This window comes from Gracilinanus agilis, chromosome 4 (genome assembly GCF_016433145.1).
Source record: "Gracilinanus agilis isolate LMUSP501 chromosome 4, AgileGrace, whole genome shotgun sequence".
NCBI classification, from domain to species: Eukaryota; Metazoa; Chordata; class Mammalia; order Didelphimorphia; family Didelphidae; genus Gracilinanus; species Gracilinanus agilis.
In genome coordinates this window covers 123384488-123404680 of record NC_058133.1, presented here as the reverse complement: position 1 = coordinate 123404680, position 20193 = coordinate 123384488, and the positions used below count along the sequence as shown (strand labels likewise).

Below are 20193 nucleotides of genomic sequence, written 5' to 3'. Positions count from 1 at the left end.
TTATTTATTTTTATTTATAGATGCCAGCCATGCAACTGTCATCTCCCAGGAGCCCTGAACGGAAGCTGTCATCTGGTCACTGGCCAATGTTTTTGTAAACAGTTTGTAACTGGCTTAAAGTGTGATGATTGTGTTCCTGGTGCTAGTCATTTAGATATTCACAACTTATTTGGTTGCAGCAAAAGTAAGTGCATGCCAATGACATTACAGTTCTAATTCCAACCCCATTATTTCCATTTTCCAAACAAAAATACTGAGGATTAGAAAGTATAGTACCCATGGATGAGGAAACCTAGGGAAGCAAGGTTAAGTGACCTACCCAGGGTCACAAACTACATATCCGAGGCCAGATTTGAATTCAAGAAAGATTGACTCCAGGTCCAGAACTCTCCATTGCATTAACTAGCTGCCTTTTAATAGGTTAAGTTAAAATTTTCGGACTGAATTTTTATTGATGTTAATCATAACAGAGCTGAAGGTTTCTGAGATAAACCCTGTTACTCTTTCTGATGTCACCTCAATATAAAAATAGGTAACAGTAATTTTGTGAGGATATTGGGCACATGTTTCAACTTTGTTTTCCCATATAATATCATTTTTAAAAATTAAGGGTTTATCCTTGATCATGACATAAAGTCTTAACAATTGTCCAAGACAAAGGTCATGGTTATTACATATGTGACTGAGCATTTCTCTGACTCTTGAAGTGGACTGTATTTCATTTTTACTTTAAATATGTGGATTTCATTATTGACCGACGAGGAAATTAGAAAATCCCACTGTACTAAGCTTCTGATGTTTTATAGTATTTAATTACTAAGGATCAATGGTTGTAAAGTTTGAAAAAATGCATTCACTCTTTAAAAAATTAAAGAATAATATGATTGCTTGGTCAGAATCTAGTCAGGGTGAGTAAATGTAACTATTTCTCAAGAAAGCCCTTTCAGTTCTGGGGATTTATGAAAAGAAGGATCCCTCAGCATCCATGAAATACTGAGGCAAAAGTAGGGACAGTCATCTGAAAAGGGCCCTCTTTTATTGAATTTGGATCAGGAACCTAGAATTAAAATATGCTACTTGTCACATTGTGGCAACTTGTACTCTGCTAACATTATAATTTAAGCAATTTCTTAGATGTTTGGATGAACTCACACTTTTTCACTCAGAATCCTATTGAGTTCATATTATATCTTGTATGGCCCAAGAACCATCTCTATTGGCTCTTGAAATTGCTCCTCAGAAAGCCAAGTGGTACTCATTGAATTGTTAGACGTTAGCCTATGAATTCTCAAAATTTCTCATTTCACTGCCATACAGGCATGGTTTGCTTAGACTGTGAAATCTGACAAGATCCTAGTCAAAGGCTATCACAACAAATAATCATATGTAAACGTTTGAAAGACTAAGTGAAATGAACTCTTGTTGCCAAGGAAATTTTTATTCCATGCAAATCATCATTGTGGCTTTCATTTTCTGGGACTTTAGGCATGAGATTTAAAGTCTTCTGTGAATTTTATTAGAGGTATTTCAGGAAATTGAGAGCCAGTATTGAGGTTAATTTTTTTTCTACCTCTCTTTAGCTTCCATGTTTCTGATTGTATGCAGATAGCTATATAATAATAATAGTAGCTAGCATTTGGAGAGAGCTCTAGGGTTTGCAGAGCATGCTGTAATATAATCTCATTTGCTATTCACAATAATCTTGGTAGAACCTATTTTGCCACCATTTTGTAAATGTGGAAACTGAGGCATAGCAAATTTAAATGACTTGCTCAAAGTCATACAAGTAGTATCTGATTGAAAATGAACTCATTTTCCCATCTCCAAGTCTAATAATACCTATTATACCACCTAGTTATCAATATCTTTATATATGTATATGTATATAGATATACACACATACACATTCGTATTTTTCTCATATACTTAATTGTGACTAGAGTTAACCTAATTTTTTCACAATAAGCTAGAAATACTAAGCAGGCAGGAATTGTTGGGCTATTTGAATGGCTACATATAGGATAGCTGAGTCTCAAGACTTTTTTTGAGCGATTAAAGACAGTTGAGTTCAGAGGCCTAAATATAGGTCCAGTGAAGGGATCAAATGCACTACCAATACTCAGTCAGCAGAGTTGATGTTGCCAAGGGCAAGCCCTCTGGCTCTTTAAGTAAAGGGCGCTGGTTGCCAATAACTGTATTTTCATACATCATCATTAGTGCTACTTACTATTCCTTCAGATCCATATTCATACAGCATCGTGGCTTGTAGGAATTGTGACATAAGGCACAAAAACCTAAAGGAAAATAAAGAGGCCAAGGAAACGGGAGGAATGAATCTCCATCTTAATGCTTCATCAGAAAGTAACCTTGGTACTTGCTATCAGACTAGCAAAGGAGGTCCATTTTGGAGGTCCCCTGTATAAGCTCTGGAACTCTCTACATTTCAGATTAATTGATTCTGAAATATCTTTTCTCAATGAGATTGTTTTAAAAATATTTTTAAGATATTGCACTGATATGGAGGCAGTGTCATGTATAACACTCTGGAGCCAGGAGATTTCTATTTGAATTCTGCTTTGGCAAAATTTTAGGAGTAAGCACTGGCAAGTCACTTTACTTTTCTGATACAGTCTTCTTTTCTGTAAAATGGGGATTGTTGTGTGGAAAAGTCTTTTTAAATCTAGAAAGACTATATAAATAGGAGTTACCATTGCACCATAATCATGGAGATCCCTTTAGTAATCATGAATCAGCAAGGAAATCTATTGGGAAAATCTTTCTCCAAAGAATCTCCTGCTTCATGTTAACTTCTTTTTTTTCCATTATATATGGTTTTTAGGTTCTGGATTTCCTGGTAGAAGTATTAACAAAAGCCAAATATTTGTAGAGGTTGAGCCAGGGCAGGAAAATACAGCAGCAAGCTATTTTAGAGACAGTAAGGTGGCATGATGAATTGAATGATAAACTTGCTATAGGAGGATGAGTTCAAATTCAGCCTCAGCTACTTCTTACTTGTGTGACCTTGAAAGAATCACTTAACTTCTGTTTGTCTCATTTTCCTTTTCTATAAAATGAGGATCATAATAGTATCTACTGCCCAGGGTTGTTATGAGGATAAAATGAGAAATATTTGTAAAACCCTTGGCAAACTTTAAAGCCCTGTGAAAATGCTAAAGTAAATGCTGCTTATTATTATTATTATCTTTATTATGGTTATCTGACAATGTATTCGTTGTAGTGTGATGAATCTTTATGTGCAAATATGTATGTGTCAGTATATATGTGCATTTGGAAATGGTATATTTGACCTCTGAAAAGTCAAAAAAAAGACTTCCTTTTTCCTGATGGACATAATGGAAATGACAACGTAGTGACCAGTGTGACATCTGCTGTAGCAGGAAGAGGTCTGGTTTTGGAGTCAGAGAATATGGACCCGAATCTGGACTTTTCTACTTATAAGCTATGTGACCTTAGACAAGTCTGGAACTGTTTCTCAATCTAGATGATAAGGAGACTGGAATATGTGATATCTAAGGTTTCTTCTAGTTTTAAATCTATGAACTTGTGGATCTTAAAGAGAGAAAATGGGGTCATTGGTTTGTGTCTTCAAAAAGAAGTGATAGGCAGGAAATTCTTTCTTTTTCTTCCCCTGAAAACTTCTGAAAATTTATGTCCAGAAACTTGAGGAGAATGTGGAAGTGTAAGAAGATAAATGAGGAGCAAAACTTTTTTCTAACGTATTGGAAATAATAAAGTTTTCTCCATGAAGTAAAGAGTTATCTGTCAAAGATGAATGAATTTGGATGAAGACTTGTTGGGATATATATCTATATATTCAGAAGATTATTTTAAAAGACAGGGTTTTAGACTAGATGAACCCCAAAGTCTTTTCCACATTGAGGATACTATGATTCTAAAAGGCAGTTGTTTAGTCATAAATATGATATAAATATATTCTCTCATTAGAATGTAAGCTCCATGATGGCAGAAACTATCTTTTGGCTTCTATTTATATCTTCAGGGCTTAGCTCGATCCTTAGCCCATAGGAAACACTTAATAAATACTTGTTTCCATCCTTCAAAACAATGAGATGGATTTTTCCATTTGGCCATTGGATATGCTGCCTCATTATTCAGTAGTTACATTGAGTGTGTACGTCTGTTGCTTTGTGATAGTAACTCTCCTATTTAAGATCAATAGCCATACATATCCCCAAAAAGGATTCTTTCTACTTTGTGAAGTGAGATGTGAGATGACTGTTGCAGCAATGGAATATAAATTTCCTTTATAAAGCTAAGAGATGATAATGCGTAGAATTTCAGATTTTAATTAAACCCAATCATTTTGGGGTATAAGTGAATTAAGCAGACATATAATAAGCACTATCTATCTTTGGAGAAAATCCTAAAATAAGGGTCAGAAAGAAAGCTCTTAGAAAATTTTGGCATTTATGATCATAGACTTTGCTGGGTTTTTCAAGTAAATTTATGTCAGCTACTTTGACCTACAGATTTGTTTTATGTTGATAGATAAAAAGCTTTGTTTTAGAGAGCTCATGATACATTAGCTTTGTTTATTAATGTCTTGGTAAACCACATGTCTTTTTGATAAAGTAATTCTGAATCAGAAAGACCTCTTGGCTGCTGAATTCACTCCAGTTTACTTGTGTGTTTATTGATTGCCTTTGTTTATAAATGTTCTCTTCATTGTAATCTAGCTCCATCCCAGCAACCTCCACCCAGAGGACAAGTTCAAAGTTCTTCTACTATCAATCTCTCCTGGCATCCACCTGATTCCCCAAATGCCCACTGGCTTACTTACAGCTTATTTAGAGATGGTATTGAAATTTACACAACTGAAGATAAGTACCCATACGGTAAGTCTAAGTGTTTGAAAATAAAGCCAAATGTACCCTATTAAGTATCTAATGTAGAATTTTTATTTGCTAAAGTTTCTGAAGTGGATTTTGATGATGTTTCTATGTTTGTTAGATTTTAGTTTCCCAAATGACTAATTATTTTTTTAGGCCCTTACCTTCTGTTTTAGAATCAATACTGTATATTGATTCTAAAGCAGAAGAGTGGTAAGGACTAGGTAATGGGGGATAAGTGACTTGCCCAGGGTCCCACAGCTAGGAAGTATCTGAGGCCAGATTTGAATAGGACCTCCTGTCTCTAGGCCTGACTCTTGATCCACTGAGCTACTCCCTGCCCCCTCACAAATGACTCTAACAAATATATATGCAAATATGAGACAATAGCAAATTCCTTTAGCTTTATGACCCTTCAAAAATATAAATAAGTGAATGTTAAAGAACCTCATTAAAAATATTGAAAAAGTAAAACTCGATAATGAATATTCTTTAAGAGATTTTACATGTGGGATGTTGACTATTTCAACATGATATTCCAATCCTTTCAATAAGTAGGTAATTAATAGCTATGGTATGCAAAAAACTGAGGATACAAAATAAAAGTCTATATCCTTGAATTCCACTGAAGAAATGCATCACATCCACAGAATGTAAATGCAACATAATTTAAAGAAGGAGAGAGAACTTATTGGGAGCAATCAGGAAAGGATTTCTTGCAGGAGGTCATCCTTGATCTGAACTTAAAAGGAAGTTAAGTATTCTAAAAGTTTAAGGTGAAGGAGAAGAAGTGCATTTGGGGCATAAGAGGCTGTTTGTGTTAAAAAGGCATAGAGGGGAAAAAAATGGAAAATAAAGCATGGTCAGAACTTCAAAGGCATGAGCAGATAGAGGGCTGAGCCCAAAATCAGAAAGATTTATTTTCTTGAATTCAAATCTGGCCTAAGACACTTTGTAGCTATATGATCATGGGCAAGTCACTTAATCCTGTTTGCCTCAGTTTCCTCATATATAAAATAAGCTGATGAAGGAAATGGCAAACCGCTCTAAGATCTTTGCCAAGACAACCTTATATGGAGTCATGAAGAGTCAGACATGACTGAAATCACTCAACAAACAAAAGAGTAATGTGACAGGTAGAAGTAAAATCAAGGCAAAATAATGCAGCAGAAGCCAAAGAATGAAAGAATATCAAGGATCTATCAGAAGTTTCAGAAAATAAAGTTCAATAAGGAGGAAAAAGAGGCCATTGAGTTGAGCAGAAGTGATTAGTAATTAGAGGAGTTTTGTTTGAGTTGGAAGTCAGATTGCATAAAGTTGAGAAGTGAATGATATGAGGAATTGGAGATAGCTCTCTAGAAGTTTGTGAAAAGAGTAGAGATACAACAGTTATTTGAAAGGAAATCAGGATTGAGTGAAAATTTTTTAAAGATGGAAGAGACCTAGAACTGAAGAGCAGTAAGTAAGGAGTTAGGGGATGAGAAAACATTGAAAATGAGATGGAATTATCAAAGATTTTATGCTCCTGGAGGAGATGCAGATAGAGGAACAAGATTAGGGACTGGCCATGAGAAGGCAAAAGTCCACTTTCTCATTGAGAATGGAGTAAAGAAGGAGAGAGAGAGAGTAATGATGTAGAGCTGGTGGCTAGTAGATGACTGCACACAAGGCTATGCCATGGGTTACATAGTTGGATGGAATGTACCTTAAAGGAGGAAAGGTTACCAATAGAGGGAAAGTATGTCAGTGGTCTTCTGAAGTAATGAGCATGTCTATTCTTCATCCTGGCCCAAGGTATCCATGAAAGGTGTGTAAAGGGACCCCTTCCTTCCAGGTTCATGAACTTTCTTCTTGTCCAACGCATCTCATTAGCATGGCTGGAACTCTCCAAACAGAGGTCACAGGTTAAGAGCCCTAAGAACATGACCTGGAACTAAGGGTTATGAGTCTGAGTCCCAGAGATTTTGATTGGTTCCTGAGATGTGATTCACCAGCTCAGAGAAACAGGAAGTGACATGGAGAAAGGGGCTATAAAAGGTGAGACCATATTGGAGATCAAGCGTGAGCTTTCTGGAATTGATTATTCTACTCCATTAAGCACTGGGGGCTCGGGTGGAAGACACCCTCATGAGCTGGTAAGATTCTTGCTCCAAAGAGACTAATGGACTTCCACATGGAGGAACCTTATTGGGGAGCTAGCTGAAATTCTACAGACCAGACTTTAGAGTGGTAGGCTAGGAAATAAATTTTCTACTTCCTTCCTTCATTATTTCTTTCTTATAATATATTTATATTAAATTAAATTGTTAAACGCTATTATCTTTCTTGTGACTTAGGAGTTAATTTTGTAAATGGCGAACACAACAATTTTTTTTTACTAATATAATTTAACAAATCCAATTTCTATATATTGCATGTAGCATTTTAATTATTACATATTGCATTTATTTTCATTATTACAGAGGAATATCTACAATTGAAGAGGGTAGTCACAGATATAATGCCTTCTGAAAGAAGCCAGGTTTCCATGAATTTCAAAGCAAAATGATCTTTAATTGAAAGAAGGGCTCTGAATGGAACTTAAAGAAATTCTTTAAAACTGTAAGATAACTAAAGAGGCTATGAAGACATCATAGAAAACTGTCCTTACTCATTATCTTTAAAAATATTTAATTTTGTTCATTTAGGTACACTTTCCATTGAGACAGAAGGGTGAACTGGAGGATTTGGGCATTCTTCTTTTTCTGTTGTATGACTCTTTGTTTTGTTATAGCAAGTTATTCAATTTAAGAAACATTAGGAGGGACTCGAATCAGTTCTTTCTGCTGTATTTAGACCTTTAAAAATGTATGATGAGTTGGAAAATTATGTAAAACAAAGTTCAGTATGCTCTTGTTGCTGTGTATAGCCTTTTCAAAGTGGTTGGTTAAGATGATGGTTCTTCTCACCATAGGTCGATATCCTATATTGATTAACTTTGAAATGTCTGTCCAGCATAATGTTTTATTATTGTTTATCACTGTAGGTTTCATTTTGTAGTTTTATTACCTCTGACATGAGCCTAAGTTGTCATGTCTGTAGTTCTTACAATTATATCTCTCTAAAGTGCTCTAAGCTTTCTTTGAAGTTGTGAGGGAAACTCTGTACTCAAAAGAGATGCAGATTGCAAAGGGAAATGAACATCTGTCTACATCTGCTATGTTGGCAATGTGGCCTAAAAACCTGCCACTTGAATGTTTGTTTTCTTCCAAATAACAGCATGATGCAGGTGTCCTGAAACTACAGTTTCCATGAGAGGGGAAAATATATATAGAGAAATATTGAAAACACTTTTAAAAAGTACATAATTGTACTTTGTACTTGAAGATCGTCTTTGAATGATGGTGTCATATACATATATGACCATTTCAAGTCACATTGTCCTATTTCCCATATAATTCAGTGGAAGAACTAAAGTTGAAAAACTATCTGAAATACCTTTTTACCTAGAGACAAATTTCACCATGGCAACATAATATGATCCATTTTATAGAACATTAAAAATGGAATATAGTGCTTTGACACTATTTCATGATTGCACTCAGCTAGTATCTAAATAATAGTTTCTTACACAATAACTGTGTACTAGTTCGCTAATCAGACATTTATATAATCCTATTTAACAAGCCATTATTTTCTAAAACCACAGTTTTCATGAAAAAGATTACAATTCTGACATTTCTTGACAATCACTGTAATTAATGATGTGAAAATCATCTGCATGATGGCATTTGAATAGTAAGAACAATTTGTTAATGCTGTCAGAACTTTGTATCATTCCAATAACACCCTGATGTTTATTACTGCATTTTTGGTGTGTGTGTAGCATATGTAATATGAAAAGGAAACACCACTTATATACAGCTGGATGAATACAGACCTTTTGGTTAAATAAAAGAGTTTGGAATTGCAGTTGGAGAAGCATTGAACTTTTCAAGGAAAATTAACAGTATTGCCTTCAAAGATGGCTTGATGTTTTAGATGAGAACATTATAGAATTCCTAATTAAAATAACTTTTGGAGTTCTGCTCACTGGACTGAGGGACCAGGGGAGTCCCCAGGAGGCAACTCTCTTTGTCTGAGAGACAAACTGGACACATTAAAAAAACTAAATATTTGAGCTCTCAGATTCATTAGAAATAAGACAGAAATGTATAAGGATTTCACTTCATTCTATTTATTATTTTTAATGAGGTCATTTTTGAGTGCTACCCAGGAATGTTACCACAATATTTAGGTTGAATATTACAGGTAAAAGGATGTAGTGAAGAATCCTGGGTGATTATTTCTTTCTTTTATGAGTAAGGGATAGGATAGAACTCAGAGAATTGCAAAATTTTAAGAGCTGAAAGAGACTTCAGAAGCTATGTAGCACAGTTAGTACTTAACCAACAATCCCTTCCATGGCATCCCTAACAAGAATTTTTTAGTGTTCAATGAAGGGTGTCCTACCACTTACTAAGGCATCCATTTTCATTTTTGGATGACTCCAATTGTTAGAAAGTTTTCCCTGACATCCAGGTTAAACATCTATTTCTCTATAATTTCTGTTATTGTTTGACATTCTGCCTTCTGAGGCTAAAGTGAATAAGTCAATTCCTCTCTTGCATCTTGTGTCTTGTGATGTTTGGAGACAATTTCTATGTACTCTTTAAGTCTCTTTTTTAGGTTAGACCTTCCCTGTTCCTTCAACTTTAACCAATCCTTTCATATTTTTGGTCACTCTCTTTTTACATGCTCCAACTTGTATGCAAATATCCTAAAATGTGATGTCTAGAACCAAACATTATTTCAAATATGCCTTGGCCAAGGCAGATTATAGGAAATTACATTCCCACTTGATTGCCCTCCTTAAGATTTTATCATGCCTGTAGTAACCATATCTTTCTGCAAGATCATGTCAGCTCTGGTACTCACATCTCATCACTAACCTCTGCCCCTTGAAATCACCTTCTGTTTGAAGGGAAGAAACAGAGAGCTTGTTTCAGAATTTGCTGTTAAGGAGGTCTCTGAGGTCAGTTATCTCTGAGTTTCCCATCTGGCTGCACTCCTTTTGATTTTATTATGCCCCTTCTTCCACCATGCTGAATACCTTCCATTCTATCCCTGACCTCTACTTTTCTGTTATCTTTCCCCATTAGATTGTAAGCTTTTTGGGGGAAGAAACTATCTTCCTTTTCCATATTTGTATTCCCAGAGATCAGTAGAGTGCCTGGCACATAGTAGACACTTGTTAAATGTCTATTAATTGACTGTCTGAAATAGTGGACACTCCTCAATGTGCAGCCTGGTACTTACAACTTACTTAACTTCCTCTTCTGTTACTGTTGCTTCTGAGACATATTTTCTTTTCTTTTTTTTAATTTTAATTTTGAATATTTTCCCATAGTTACATGCTTCATGTTCTTTCCCTATCCCCCAAAACTCCCTACCCCTGCTTAGCCGACACACAATTCCGCTGGGTTTTTACATGTATCATTGATTAAGACCTAATTCCATATTATTGATAGTTAGACTAGAGTTATCGTTCAGTGTCCTGAGATGTATTTTCAATTTGTATAGCTTGCTCCCTGCTGCTCCATGATGATTGGACTGGCTAGTGTGTCAATTAGAGTATAGCCCCAGTCAGTTAAAGGGTCAGGGAAATTCTCCAGAAATTGCCAAGAGATTATTCTACATGTATCTCCAGGGTCAGAAATCTTGTAGTCCCTTGCAAAATCCACTAAAGTAACTTGGCATTCCATATGTCAAGGCCCAAGCATGTTGAATTTTATGACAGACATTCAGATATTTCAAGTTATCTATCATGACCTTATCCTGTCTTCTCTTTTTCAGATTAAAAAAAATCTGTGATTCCTTCAGCCCTTATATGATATGGATTCAAGGCCCATTAGTATTTTCTTTAATCTATATTTGATATTCTCTGGGTTATCCCTCCTGGAAATTATCCTTTTTTTGGATATTACACTTTGTTTCTCTTTGCTAAGGACCTTAGTAGAAAGCTCAGGGAATTGCTTCTTAAATATCACTCCATCTTCCCTAACTCCCTTCTCTCCTCTCTTCTTTCCTATGTAACAGCTATATCTCTCAATAAAACCCAAGATCATATTTGATTTTTGGCTGCTATGTCACAATACTGATTCATACTGAAGCTTTAGCCCATTAAAACCCTTAATTCTTTTTAAGGCAAACTTTGGTTCAGTAAAGCTTCTTCCCACTTGGATTTGTGAAGTTGATTTTCTTCAACAATAAGACTTTTTGTTGTTCCTATTGATTTCATTTTGTAAATGAAACTATATTAGCATATCAAAATCATTTTGGAGCCTAACATTCTTCTTGTGTTGTCAATTATCCATCCAAGTATACTTTTATCTAAGTCATTGCTAAGGATAGGGACTGAACCTAAGAATTCTTTGATATAGGGAATTGCTGTATTGATTCTGGGCTCTACTAATATGGACAAGTACCTTCTACATTGTCTGCTCTGATAAAAGTCTTTCTCAGAGTTGCATAGCCAGTTTATGTAAGAGACAAGATTTGAATCTATGTCTCCCTGGGTCCAAAGCTGAGTTCTCTTTTTACCATGTGTAGGATTTAAATTAATATACAACACTCCAAGAATTATATTTTATAGAGTTTGTTAATAATCACTTGAAGTAGAAGGAATAAAAAGGAAAAGAAGTAAAAAAACCTAATTATCTAACAAAATTAAAACCAGGTGAGCAAGTTCTCCTGCTTCTCCCTCACCTCACCTCCACACCACACTATTACCCAAAGAGAGCCCAAGAGGCAGGATTACACCAAATTTATATCCTCCCTAAGTCAGCACATTACATGAGAAAGAACATGGGATGCTGGGAATTGGAGTTCTAGGGTACAGAAATTAATTACACACATGCCACAGCAACATTCATAAGTAATTGATAAAAATGCTAGACATTATAGTGCTATTTCGATTTTTGGTGTCAGCCTTGTGACTTCAAGATGATAGTAGTTTCTGGATTCCTTAATGGAAGCTGATTAACAGAAACACTTCATGCATAGGAGGAGAGCACCCCTTCAATTGGAAGAGAAACCTGAACTCTTGTACCATAGATCAGAATACTTTGGCAGGTCTTGATCCATCCCATATGGTAGATCCTGACCTCATCAACTATGGTGGGCCACACAGGGACAGTGACACTCTGTTCTATAAGCACCTGGTCCCCTCAAAGGAAGGCAGTCTCAGAATTGGCCAGAAGGAGGAAATGCCTACCCAGCATAATGTAGGTGAAGATAGAAGAGTTGGCTTAGCTATGGCAGTAGAACAATCAAGGCCTATGGCAGCAAGCCTTAGCATGCCCAGTGATGGGCAATTGTTCTGTCCTGGCACAGGATGGGTAGGGTGGGCAATGGCATCACCTGAGATAGCAATCAGTCTCTGGTACAGATGGGTAGCAAATTGAGGATAAATACAGGCCCCACTTGTAGAATAGACAGCAGAGTGGATCCTAGTGATAGAAGTGTGACAAGGGCAATGACAAAAGATAGATATCCTGTGGTCTGCTGTTTACTATAATCTAGAATCGATTGGCTCCTCTATAGTGATGGCAGCTTAATTCTCAGCAATCATTTCCTCCTCCAGAGAGGGCTTGGAGGACCAAAGGGTGGCATTTTTTGGAGAGGCTTACTTTCTGGCAACAATGGGGGTAGAGCAGTGTCTAACCAGAAGGGCAGTCCATTAGAAATGTCTCAGTGGACAAAAAATTTTATTTACATCCTAACCACTATGGGACTCCTAGGGAAAGGGAGGTCCTGGCTGTTGGACTAGGCAACATTAAGTGGATAGTGACAGTTTGAGAAAATTCTCCCAGATTCATGATGAAAATCAGTGACTATATATTTTTATTTTTGCCATGATGTTCTTCATACCACTCATGGTGTCTTTTACATAAGATCTATTGGGACTGGCACAAATTTGTTACTCCATACCATATGATCAATATCTTAGACCTTCCAAAAAAGAGACAGGAAGAGAATGAAGCCTGGGATTTCTTGTGTTTGTTCTCTCCTGTTCAGTCATTTTCCCATGGAACTGTGACAATGATGTGTTCTGCTTTTGCTTTTGCTTTTTTATCTTTTCTTTCTTAAGTGTTGCATATATCAGGCTTCTTGAATACCAGAAGTCAAGCTTGACTCCCCAAATCTTTTAGTTGGCAGAAGTTTCTCTAAAAGGTCTAAAAAGTCAATGAGGTTTGTGGTAGAAGGAATATCTCAATCCCCATCTCTTATGAAAATTAAACTCATCTTTCCTTAAAAGTCACTGCAAGTATCCTTGATACTTAAAGATACTTTTAAAGACTGTTAATGTCCCTAGATAATTTTCATATTGGGAAAATTCTCCTAATTTCTAGATTCATATCAATTTCCCATTGAGTTTGGATGTCACATATGTAACAATAATGAGACCTTCTAACCAATGTTTAATAGAATGGGAGAGAGAGAGTTTCTATAAGGTGAGTCTCTCTTCCAGCTCTCTCCTGGCACTGAATATACACTGGGAGACTTTAAGGGGGTGTCACTCCAAAACTGGGTCACCTGGATGGTCATGCTGCCCTATAGGAGTTGGGGGCAAGGCTTCCCTATAAAACGAGGTATGAGATATCCCAATCTGATTCTGGATAAGGACAGGGTCACACAAACCTCCCTTCAATCAGTTAAATTCTCAGCAAGGGGTCTGGCTTCAAGATGGAGGCAGCCAGACCATGCTGTGGTTCCCCTCTCCCTCATTGTCTCTCAGGCATTCTGGAACACTATCTGACTCATGAATGGCTTTTATTATTTGCAATTCAGGGCCTGGGGAAAGGGGTGAAGGGCAGAGGGATTTGGGGGTCCCTTTTCAGTATTCCTATGGGGTCCGTCACTTGGGTGGGAAATCCAATGGTTCCTACTTCTAAGCTTCTTCCCCCGCCCCTTCTTCTTCTGTTTCTCTATTTATGTCCTTTCCTATAATTGTAAGGTTTGACTGAAAAAGGGTCTCTCTCTGCAAGTTTGGGAATGGGTGAAGGAGACTAAGAGATTGCTCCCAAAATGGAGTCCAAAAACTTAGCTAACTCTACGTTTGAAGTCTTGATGGGTGAGATGCAATGGAATGGTTTTGATCAGGGAATCAGGGTTTCAATTTTCAAAGAAAGATCCTTAGGAAATCCTCAGGACTGGATCCGATCTGGGATGTCCTCCTCCTCTCTCCTCATAGTCATGTGCCAGAAGACCTTTCTTCCTCCTCCTTCCTCCAGAGCCTTCCCAGAATTCTCTGCTTCTCTCAACTGTCAATAACTGTCACCAACTGCCTTCTTCTGGCTCCTTTTGTCTCATCCCTCTTGCACAAATTCCATCCTTACACATATCAGTAATATATATATATTTTTTTTTCATAATATATTTTACATTTTTATGACATTTTATACACACACACACACACAGACATATGTCAGAAGACTAAATACTTAGACTTTTGATATCACTTCTGGTTGCCTGCAAATAGCTACAATGAGCTACATCTTCTCTGTTGCTTGCGTGGTGTTAAAAATGATAAGTATTTCAGACAAAGATACTTTGCTAAACTGAATCATTTCAAGGTGGCCTAAATTCATATACTGAATTAATATCTTTCTTCTACTATGGCTAAGTAAATTTCCTTTTGTTAACTGTTGAATGACCTGTGAATATCTCATTTGATTCTAATAATAAACATAAATTACCAAGGGACTGGCCTAAATTAGATTTAGCCCAAAACATTTGTTTTGCTTATATTCCAAGTACTGGAAGTTTTGGATAAAGTGATATGAATAACAGCAACTCTTTTCATATAAAAATTTTCTCAAAAGGGTTTAAATAATCAGGGCACCAGCAGGAATGGTTGCCTGGACTTCTTTTCCCATTAACTTATATTAATTTTGCCCATCTTTTCTTTCATGGGTGTAATATAAAACATGTCTTATTATTATCATTTGCATTTCTTGATTATTAGTAATTGAAAAAATTTTTAGTTTGATTTTTTAAAAAATGGTTAATATCTCTTGGTAATTTTTCTATTGGGAAAATTCTCCTCATTTTAAATTTATATAAATTTTCCATAGAGTTGGATGTCACTTATATCAGAGTTAAATATGTAACTTTAATATTGTTTTTATAGATTATGTGTAATTGTGATTTTGTTTTTTGTTACTGATATGAATAATTATGCTAATTTTTCTAATGTTTTAAAATTCTAATATTAGTTAATAATTTTGATACATTGCTATAACTTTTAATGTAATATTTTATTTACTATTTTTGCCAACATGCATTAGTGGTAAAAAGTGATTTAGGATTTCCTTTTTTCTGTTTTTTTCCCCTAAATTTAAGTATCTGAGGATATATAATTCCTTTACAAGAGGATTTTGATTACTTCTTTGCCTATGGTGAGCAGTTTACATAGCAAATTGATCTTTCCATTTTGAATATCATTAGTCTTGATTTAAGATAGCATTTGTTATACATGAATTATGTCCTTTTGCCTTATAAAAAAGTTTCTTTTTGACCATGAACCTCTGAAGATGATGATTACATTAATGGGCAAGTTAAACTTAGGGTTCCTTTCTCATGGCTCTAGTTGTATTTTATTTGGTTGTACTTTGTCCTCTAATTATAACAATTCTAGTCCATTTTCTTATACAATTTCCTAAAAACAAATTTTTATATCTTCATATTTTCTGGGACATGAGTTATCCTTAGATTGTCTTGCTGAATAGGTTTCAAGATTGTTTTGATTGTGGAGACCTCAAGTGTTCATTAATTTTTCTGTGTTTTTACTTTGATCTAATACTTTTTCTTATATCTCTGTATTTCTGTGTTTTTTCTCTACTATTTCCCTTTGCAGAATGTCCTTTGCCTAAGTAAAACCTTTATCCTCTCTTTTAAAACTTCAGTTTTCATCTTTTTAGTTTCAGCTTTAAAAACTATTGTTTTCTCCTTGTAATTTTCTTTAACTATTTAATAGAAGCTCAAACACTTTGAGATGTGAATGATTGTATCATTTTAATTAACTGAGCTCTAGTTGTAGTTATTTCAATGTTTTTTGTTGGCTTTTACTCCGTAGTATTTATTTATTGCATCAGATCTTTTTTGTTTACTCATTTCTTCAATATTTCCTATGTTTTTTAATGTGGCATTTTTTTCCATCAGGAATTTTTCCTTGCTTTTTTTGTTTCTATTATTTCACTTTATTTTTTGGGATTATTTGAATTTTAAGTATGAAGGGGAGCTAGACTTACACATGACCATTCACTAAATCATTTTATTACAACTCTTCCCCACATATTTATTGGACTTTGTTATTAAGTTCATTCTATCTCTTGCTAAGATTTCATTTTTCCTTGTAGATCCTGTTCTCAGGTACCAACCTATTAGATAGATATTCACTCCCTGGATCTAATTGTTTCTTTGGAATGTTCTATTTTCAACCAGTAGTATGAAGAAAACATTTTAAACTCATGTTTCCAATTTTTTTGGCTAGAACTTTAAAAAACTTTAGCAATGACTTGTAGAATCTTTGTGTTACAGATTTAAAGATATATATAACCTGAAAGGGCCTTAGAGGTAAACTTAGGGCAGTGATTCCCAACGTGGGCGCTACTGTCCCCTGGTGGGTGCTGCAGTGATCCAGGGATGCGGTGATGGCCACAGGTGCATTTATCTTTCCTATTAATTGCTATTAAAATTAAAAAAAAACGTTAATTTCCAGGGGACTAAGTAATATTTTTTCTGGAAAGGGGGCGGTAGGCAAAAAGAGTTTTTTATATATATCACACTGTTGTCCTGCTGGATGTTGCAACATGAATCAGTACAAGTGTTTAGCACTTGTGAGATTTGAGAATTCTTTGAGGGTTCTCAATTATAACTTGGTTACATGCCTTGGGAAGATGGAAAACTTCCATTGTTTATGTCAGCTTGACAAATAGCTATCTCATATCCGCTGAGCAGGAACTAATCAATCACCATCACTCTTCTTTCTTTGACCCTTCATTTGGTGGTACCTATGAATTCACATAATTTCATGGATCTCATGAAAATATTTCTTTCAGAGATGTTCTTTTTTTTAAGCATTGGTCCTTAAGCTGGGATTTATAAACCTTTTTAAAGAAAAATTTGAAAATTATATATGAATACAATTTTCCCCTTAATAATCATATGTATTTTCTCCATTTTTCAAAGTAGGAGTCTACGGTTTTCATTAGAAAGCTTTTAAGAACCTCTATTTATAGCAAAGAATTTTATACCTTTTAAATAATTTCCAAAGTCTATGAGTCTTTCCCTGCTTCTTTCTCTGGGTCATTCTTCTACCATTCAAAGTCCTGATGAAATAAGAATAACCCTTTGCCTCTTTACAAGCTTTTTTTTTTTTAAACCCTTGTACTTCGGTGTATTGTCTCATAGGTGGAAGATTGGTAAGGGTGGGCAATGGGGGTCAAGTGACTTGCCCAGGGTCACACAGTTGGGAAGTGGCTGAGGCCAGGTTTGAACCTAGGACCTCCCATCTCTAGGCCCGGCTCTCACTCCACTGAGCTACCCAGCTGCCCCCTCTTTACAAGCTTTTAACTAGTCTCCTGCTCCCCTCTTGAAGCTTTGGACTTCACCACTGTATCTAGGTTGCCTTCTCACCTTTGAAAATCTCAGTTTCTTTGCAGCTCTTATTGCACTGGTGAGTTCCTCCTGTAACATTGATTTTGAGAAAAGGTCCCAGGCCAGTCATTCTCCATGATTCTTCCACAATCTAATGGGGGAGAAAAGATGCAAATGGTGATATACAACCAGCTAAATACAGAATAAATTGGAAATAACTAATGGAGGGAAGAAGGAAAGACTTTTCATAGAAGATGGAATTTTGTTGGGGATTTGATGGAAGCTAGGGAATCTAGACAGCAGAGATGAGGAGAGAGTGCATTTGTTTGGAGGACAGCTGATGAAAATGTCCAGATCTGGAAGATGGAGTATCTTGTAGGAGTAATAAGCAAGTAGGTCAGTGCTAATGGATCACAGATTTAATGGTGGGGTGGATTATGATGTATAAAAAGACTGGAAAGGTAGATGGGGTCCAGGTTATGAAGAGCTTTGAATGCCATTGACTCATTATATTTGTTGTGCTTAGCAAAGTGTCTTGCACATAGTAGGTGCTAAATAAATATGTGTTGAGTATAATCAAATTAAAGAGCTTTTCAAAAGTTTCCTGATCATGTGCTATACCACCTAAGCAATCTATCATGTTTTTTTCATTTCCTAACAAACAAAGGTCATATATCCTAAATGCTTCTTAAGGGCTCTGAGAATATTTTAGTAGTCATTAAGTATTTTTCTCTCCCCAGCCTAAGCCCTGTGTATTCTGCCAGCTATGGAAGCTATTAAACATTTGAATTTCCCTCTGGCTCTTATTGTAAGCTTTTTTTATGTAGTGAAATTGAGATTCTGTTTTTTTTTAAATCATCTTTTTTGTAACCTTTGGCTAGACGTATTCTTTCAGTTCACAATATGACTGTGCATTCACAGGCTAGAATGTTTGTGTAAGTACCAAATAAGCATAAGAGAGGAAAGAAATCTGGCAGTGGCTGCTGTCTGCCCATTGCTGATATAGGATTTTACCTGTTCTCCATTTCTGAGATCAATTAGTACCATGATTATAACTAGTTACCCAGGTCATTAAAGATAGAGATATAGAGAGAGACACTTTAACTGTATGACAGCAAACATATTTAGAAAGGAGTGAATATATATACACAAATATGGGCATTCTTTCTTTGAAGGAACCTCATCTGCCTCATGCTTCAACAAATTATAATTTTAAGTCTTTGTTTTTAATCTTAATGAAATACAGCAAGCATAGTGAATTGCATAAATAAGGAACTTTAAATAACTTTATACTGAATTGAATGAAGAAATGCCCAGATAATATCCTAAGCAGGGACCATGCCCATCTTTTTGTGCCCTATGATTGAATGACAGCAGGCCATATGCAAAAGATGAATTATGTGACAAATTAATTGTAAAAGTATTAGGAAATAGACCCTTTCCTTCAGCCACAAATATATACTTCATGTGTTTCTAATTTTTCTGTAGTTTTCTTGGAGTCTAGCAATAATTCTAGTTGTGCAGATTCTTTGCACTTTTGTACTTTCGAGTGTGCTCAAAACATTTTTTTTAAATTCCAAGAAATAGGGACTATTTTAAATAAGACACTTTGTTATTAATGTAGATGATAAGACGGCCTTCTCTGTAGTATTCATCCCATTTTATATTTTCCCCCATACTCCGTTACAGTGTGAAAATAACTGATATTTAAGAAATATTCAATTAGTTAAACATGTAGCATACCACATTTCAACATTGTTGGCAGGTGCGATGCTTTCAGGGAAAACAGAGCTATTTGGGTATTTTTGCCTTTCTTCACATAATTAGCAAAGGACTAATTAAATGTAGTCTTAATAAATCCTGGTTGACTTACTGATTGACCTAGAGTTGTATATCAGATAGGAAATTTGATGTAGTCTTTTGCCTACTTACTGAATGTAACTGTGTTCTCTTTTTTAATTTCAGGAGTTCACAACTTCACTGATACTGCTTTGTTGCCTTACACATCTTATTCCTATCACATCTTGACCACCAATGTGCATGGTTCAGAAAGGAGTGCAACTGTGACTTATAGAACCAAATCTGGGACTCCAGAAGGAAGCATAAACCTAAATTATGTCTTTCCCATCAGTCCATATTCTGTGACACTGTACTGGACTGTTCCCTTAAATGATTCCGGTCCGATAGAAAAATACGTTTTGTCATGCACTCCCTTAGATAGCCATCGACCTTGTGGTCCATATGAAGGTCTTGACACCTTGGCCACTATTTGGAATTTAGTTCCATTTACAAAATATCGTTTTTCTGTTCAGGCCTGTACAAGTGGGGGATGCTTGCATAGCCTACCTCTTATCATAACTACTGCTCAGGCACCTCCCCAAGGAATGGACCCTCCTACAGTACAGACAATCAGCTCCACAGAACTCTACGTAGAATGGCATCCACCAGAAGAACCAAATGGTAAGAATTCCACAGTGTTGTTTTCACTGTGGAATATATGCCATTGTGGAATATGAATATGAATGGGAATCTAGAAATTTGGAATTATGCATTGAAAAGCTGCAGTTAGGTTCTCAAGTGTGGAATAGTCATTGAGAAGCAATTTCAAAAGATGAAAGATATTAGTTGTCCTGGTCAGTGG

General features: G+C 35.8%; 1 protein-coding gene across 1 annotated transcript in view; it reads left to right on the top strand.

Annotated features, from left to right (window-relative positions):
• Nucleotides 1-20193, top strand: part of USH2A (usherin) — a 1059501-nt gene that overhangs the window by 196996 nt on the left and 842312 nt on the right. The window contains exons 14-16 of the mRNA XM_044674959.1: nt 21-184; nt 4719-4877; nt 19518-20012. Of these exons, the coding sequence (XP_044530894.1) occupies nt 21-184; nt 4719-4877; nt 19518-20012 (818 nt within the window). The remainder of the gene's footprint in view (nt 1-20; nt 185-4718; nt 4878-19517; nt 20013-20193) is intronic.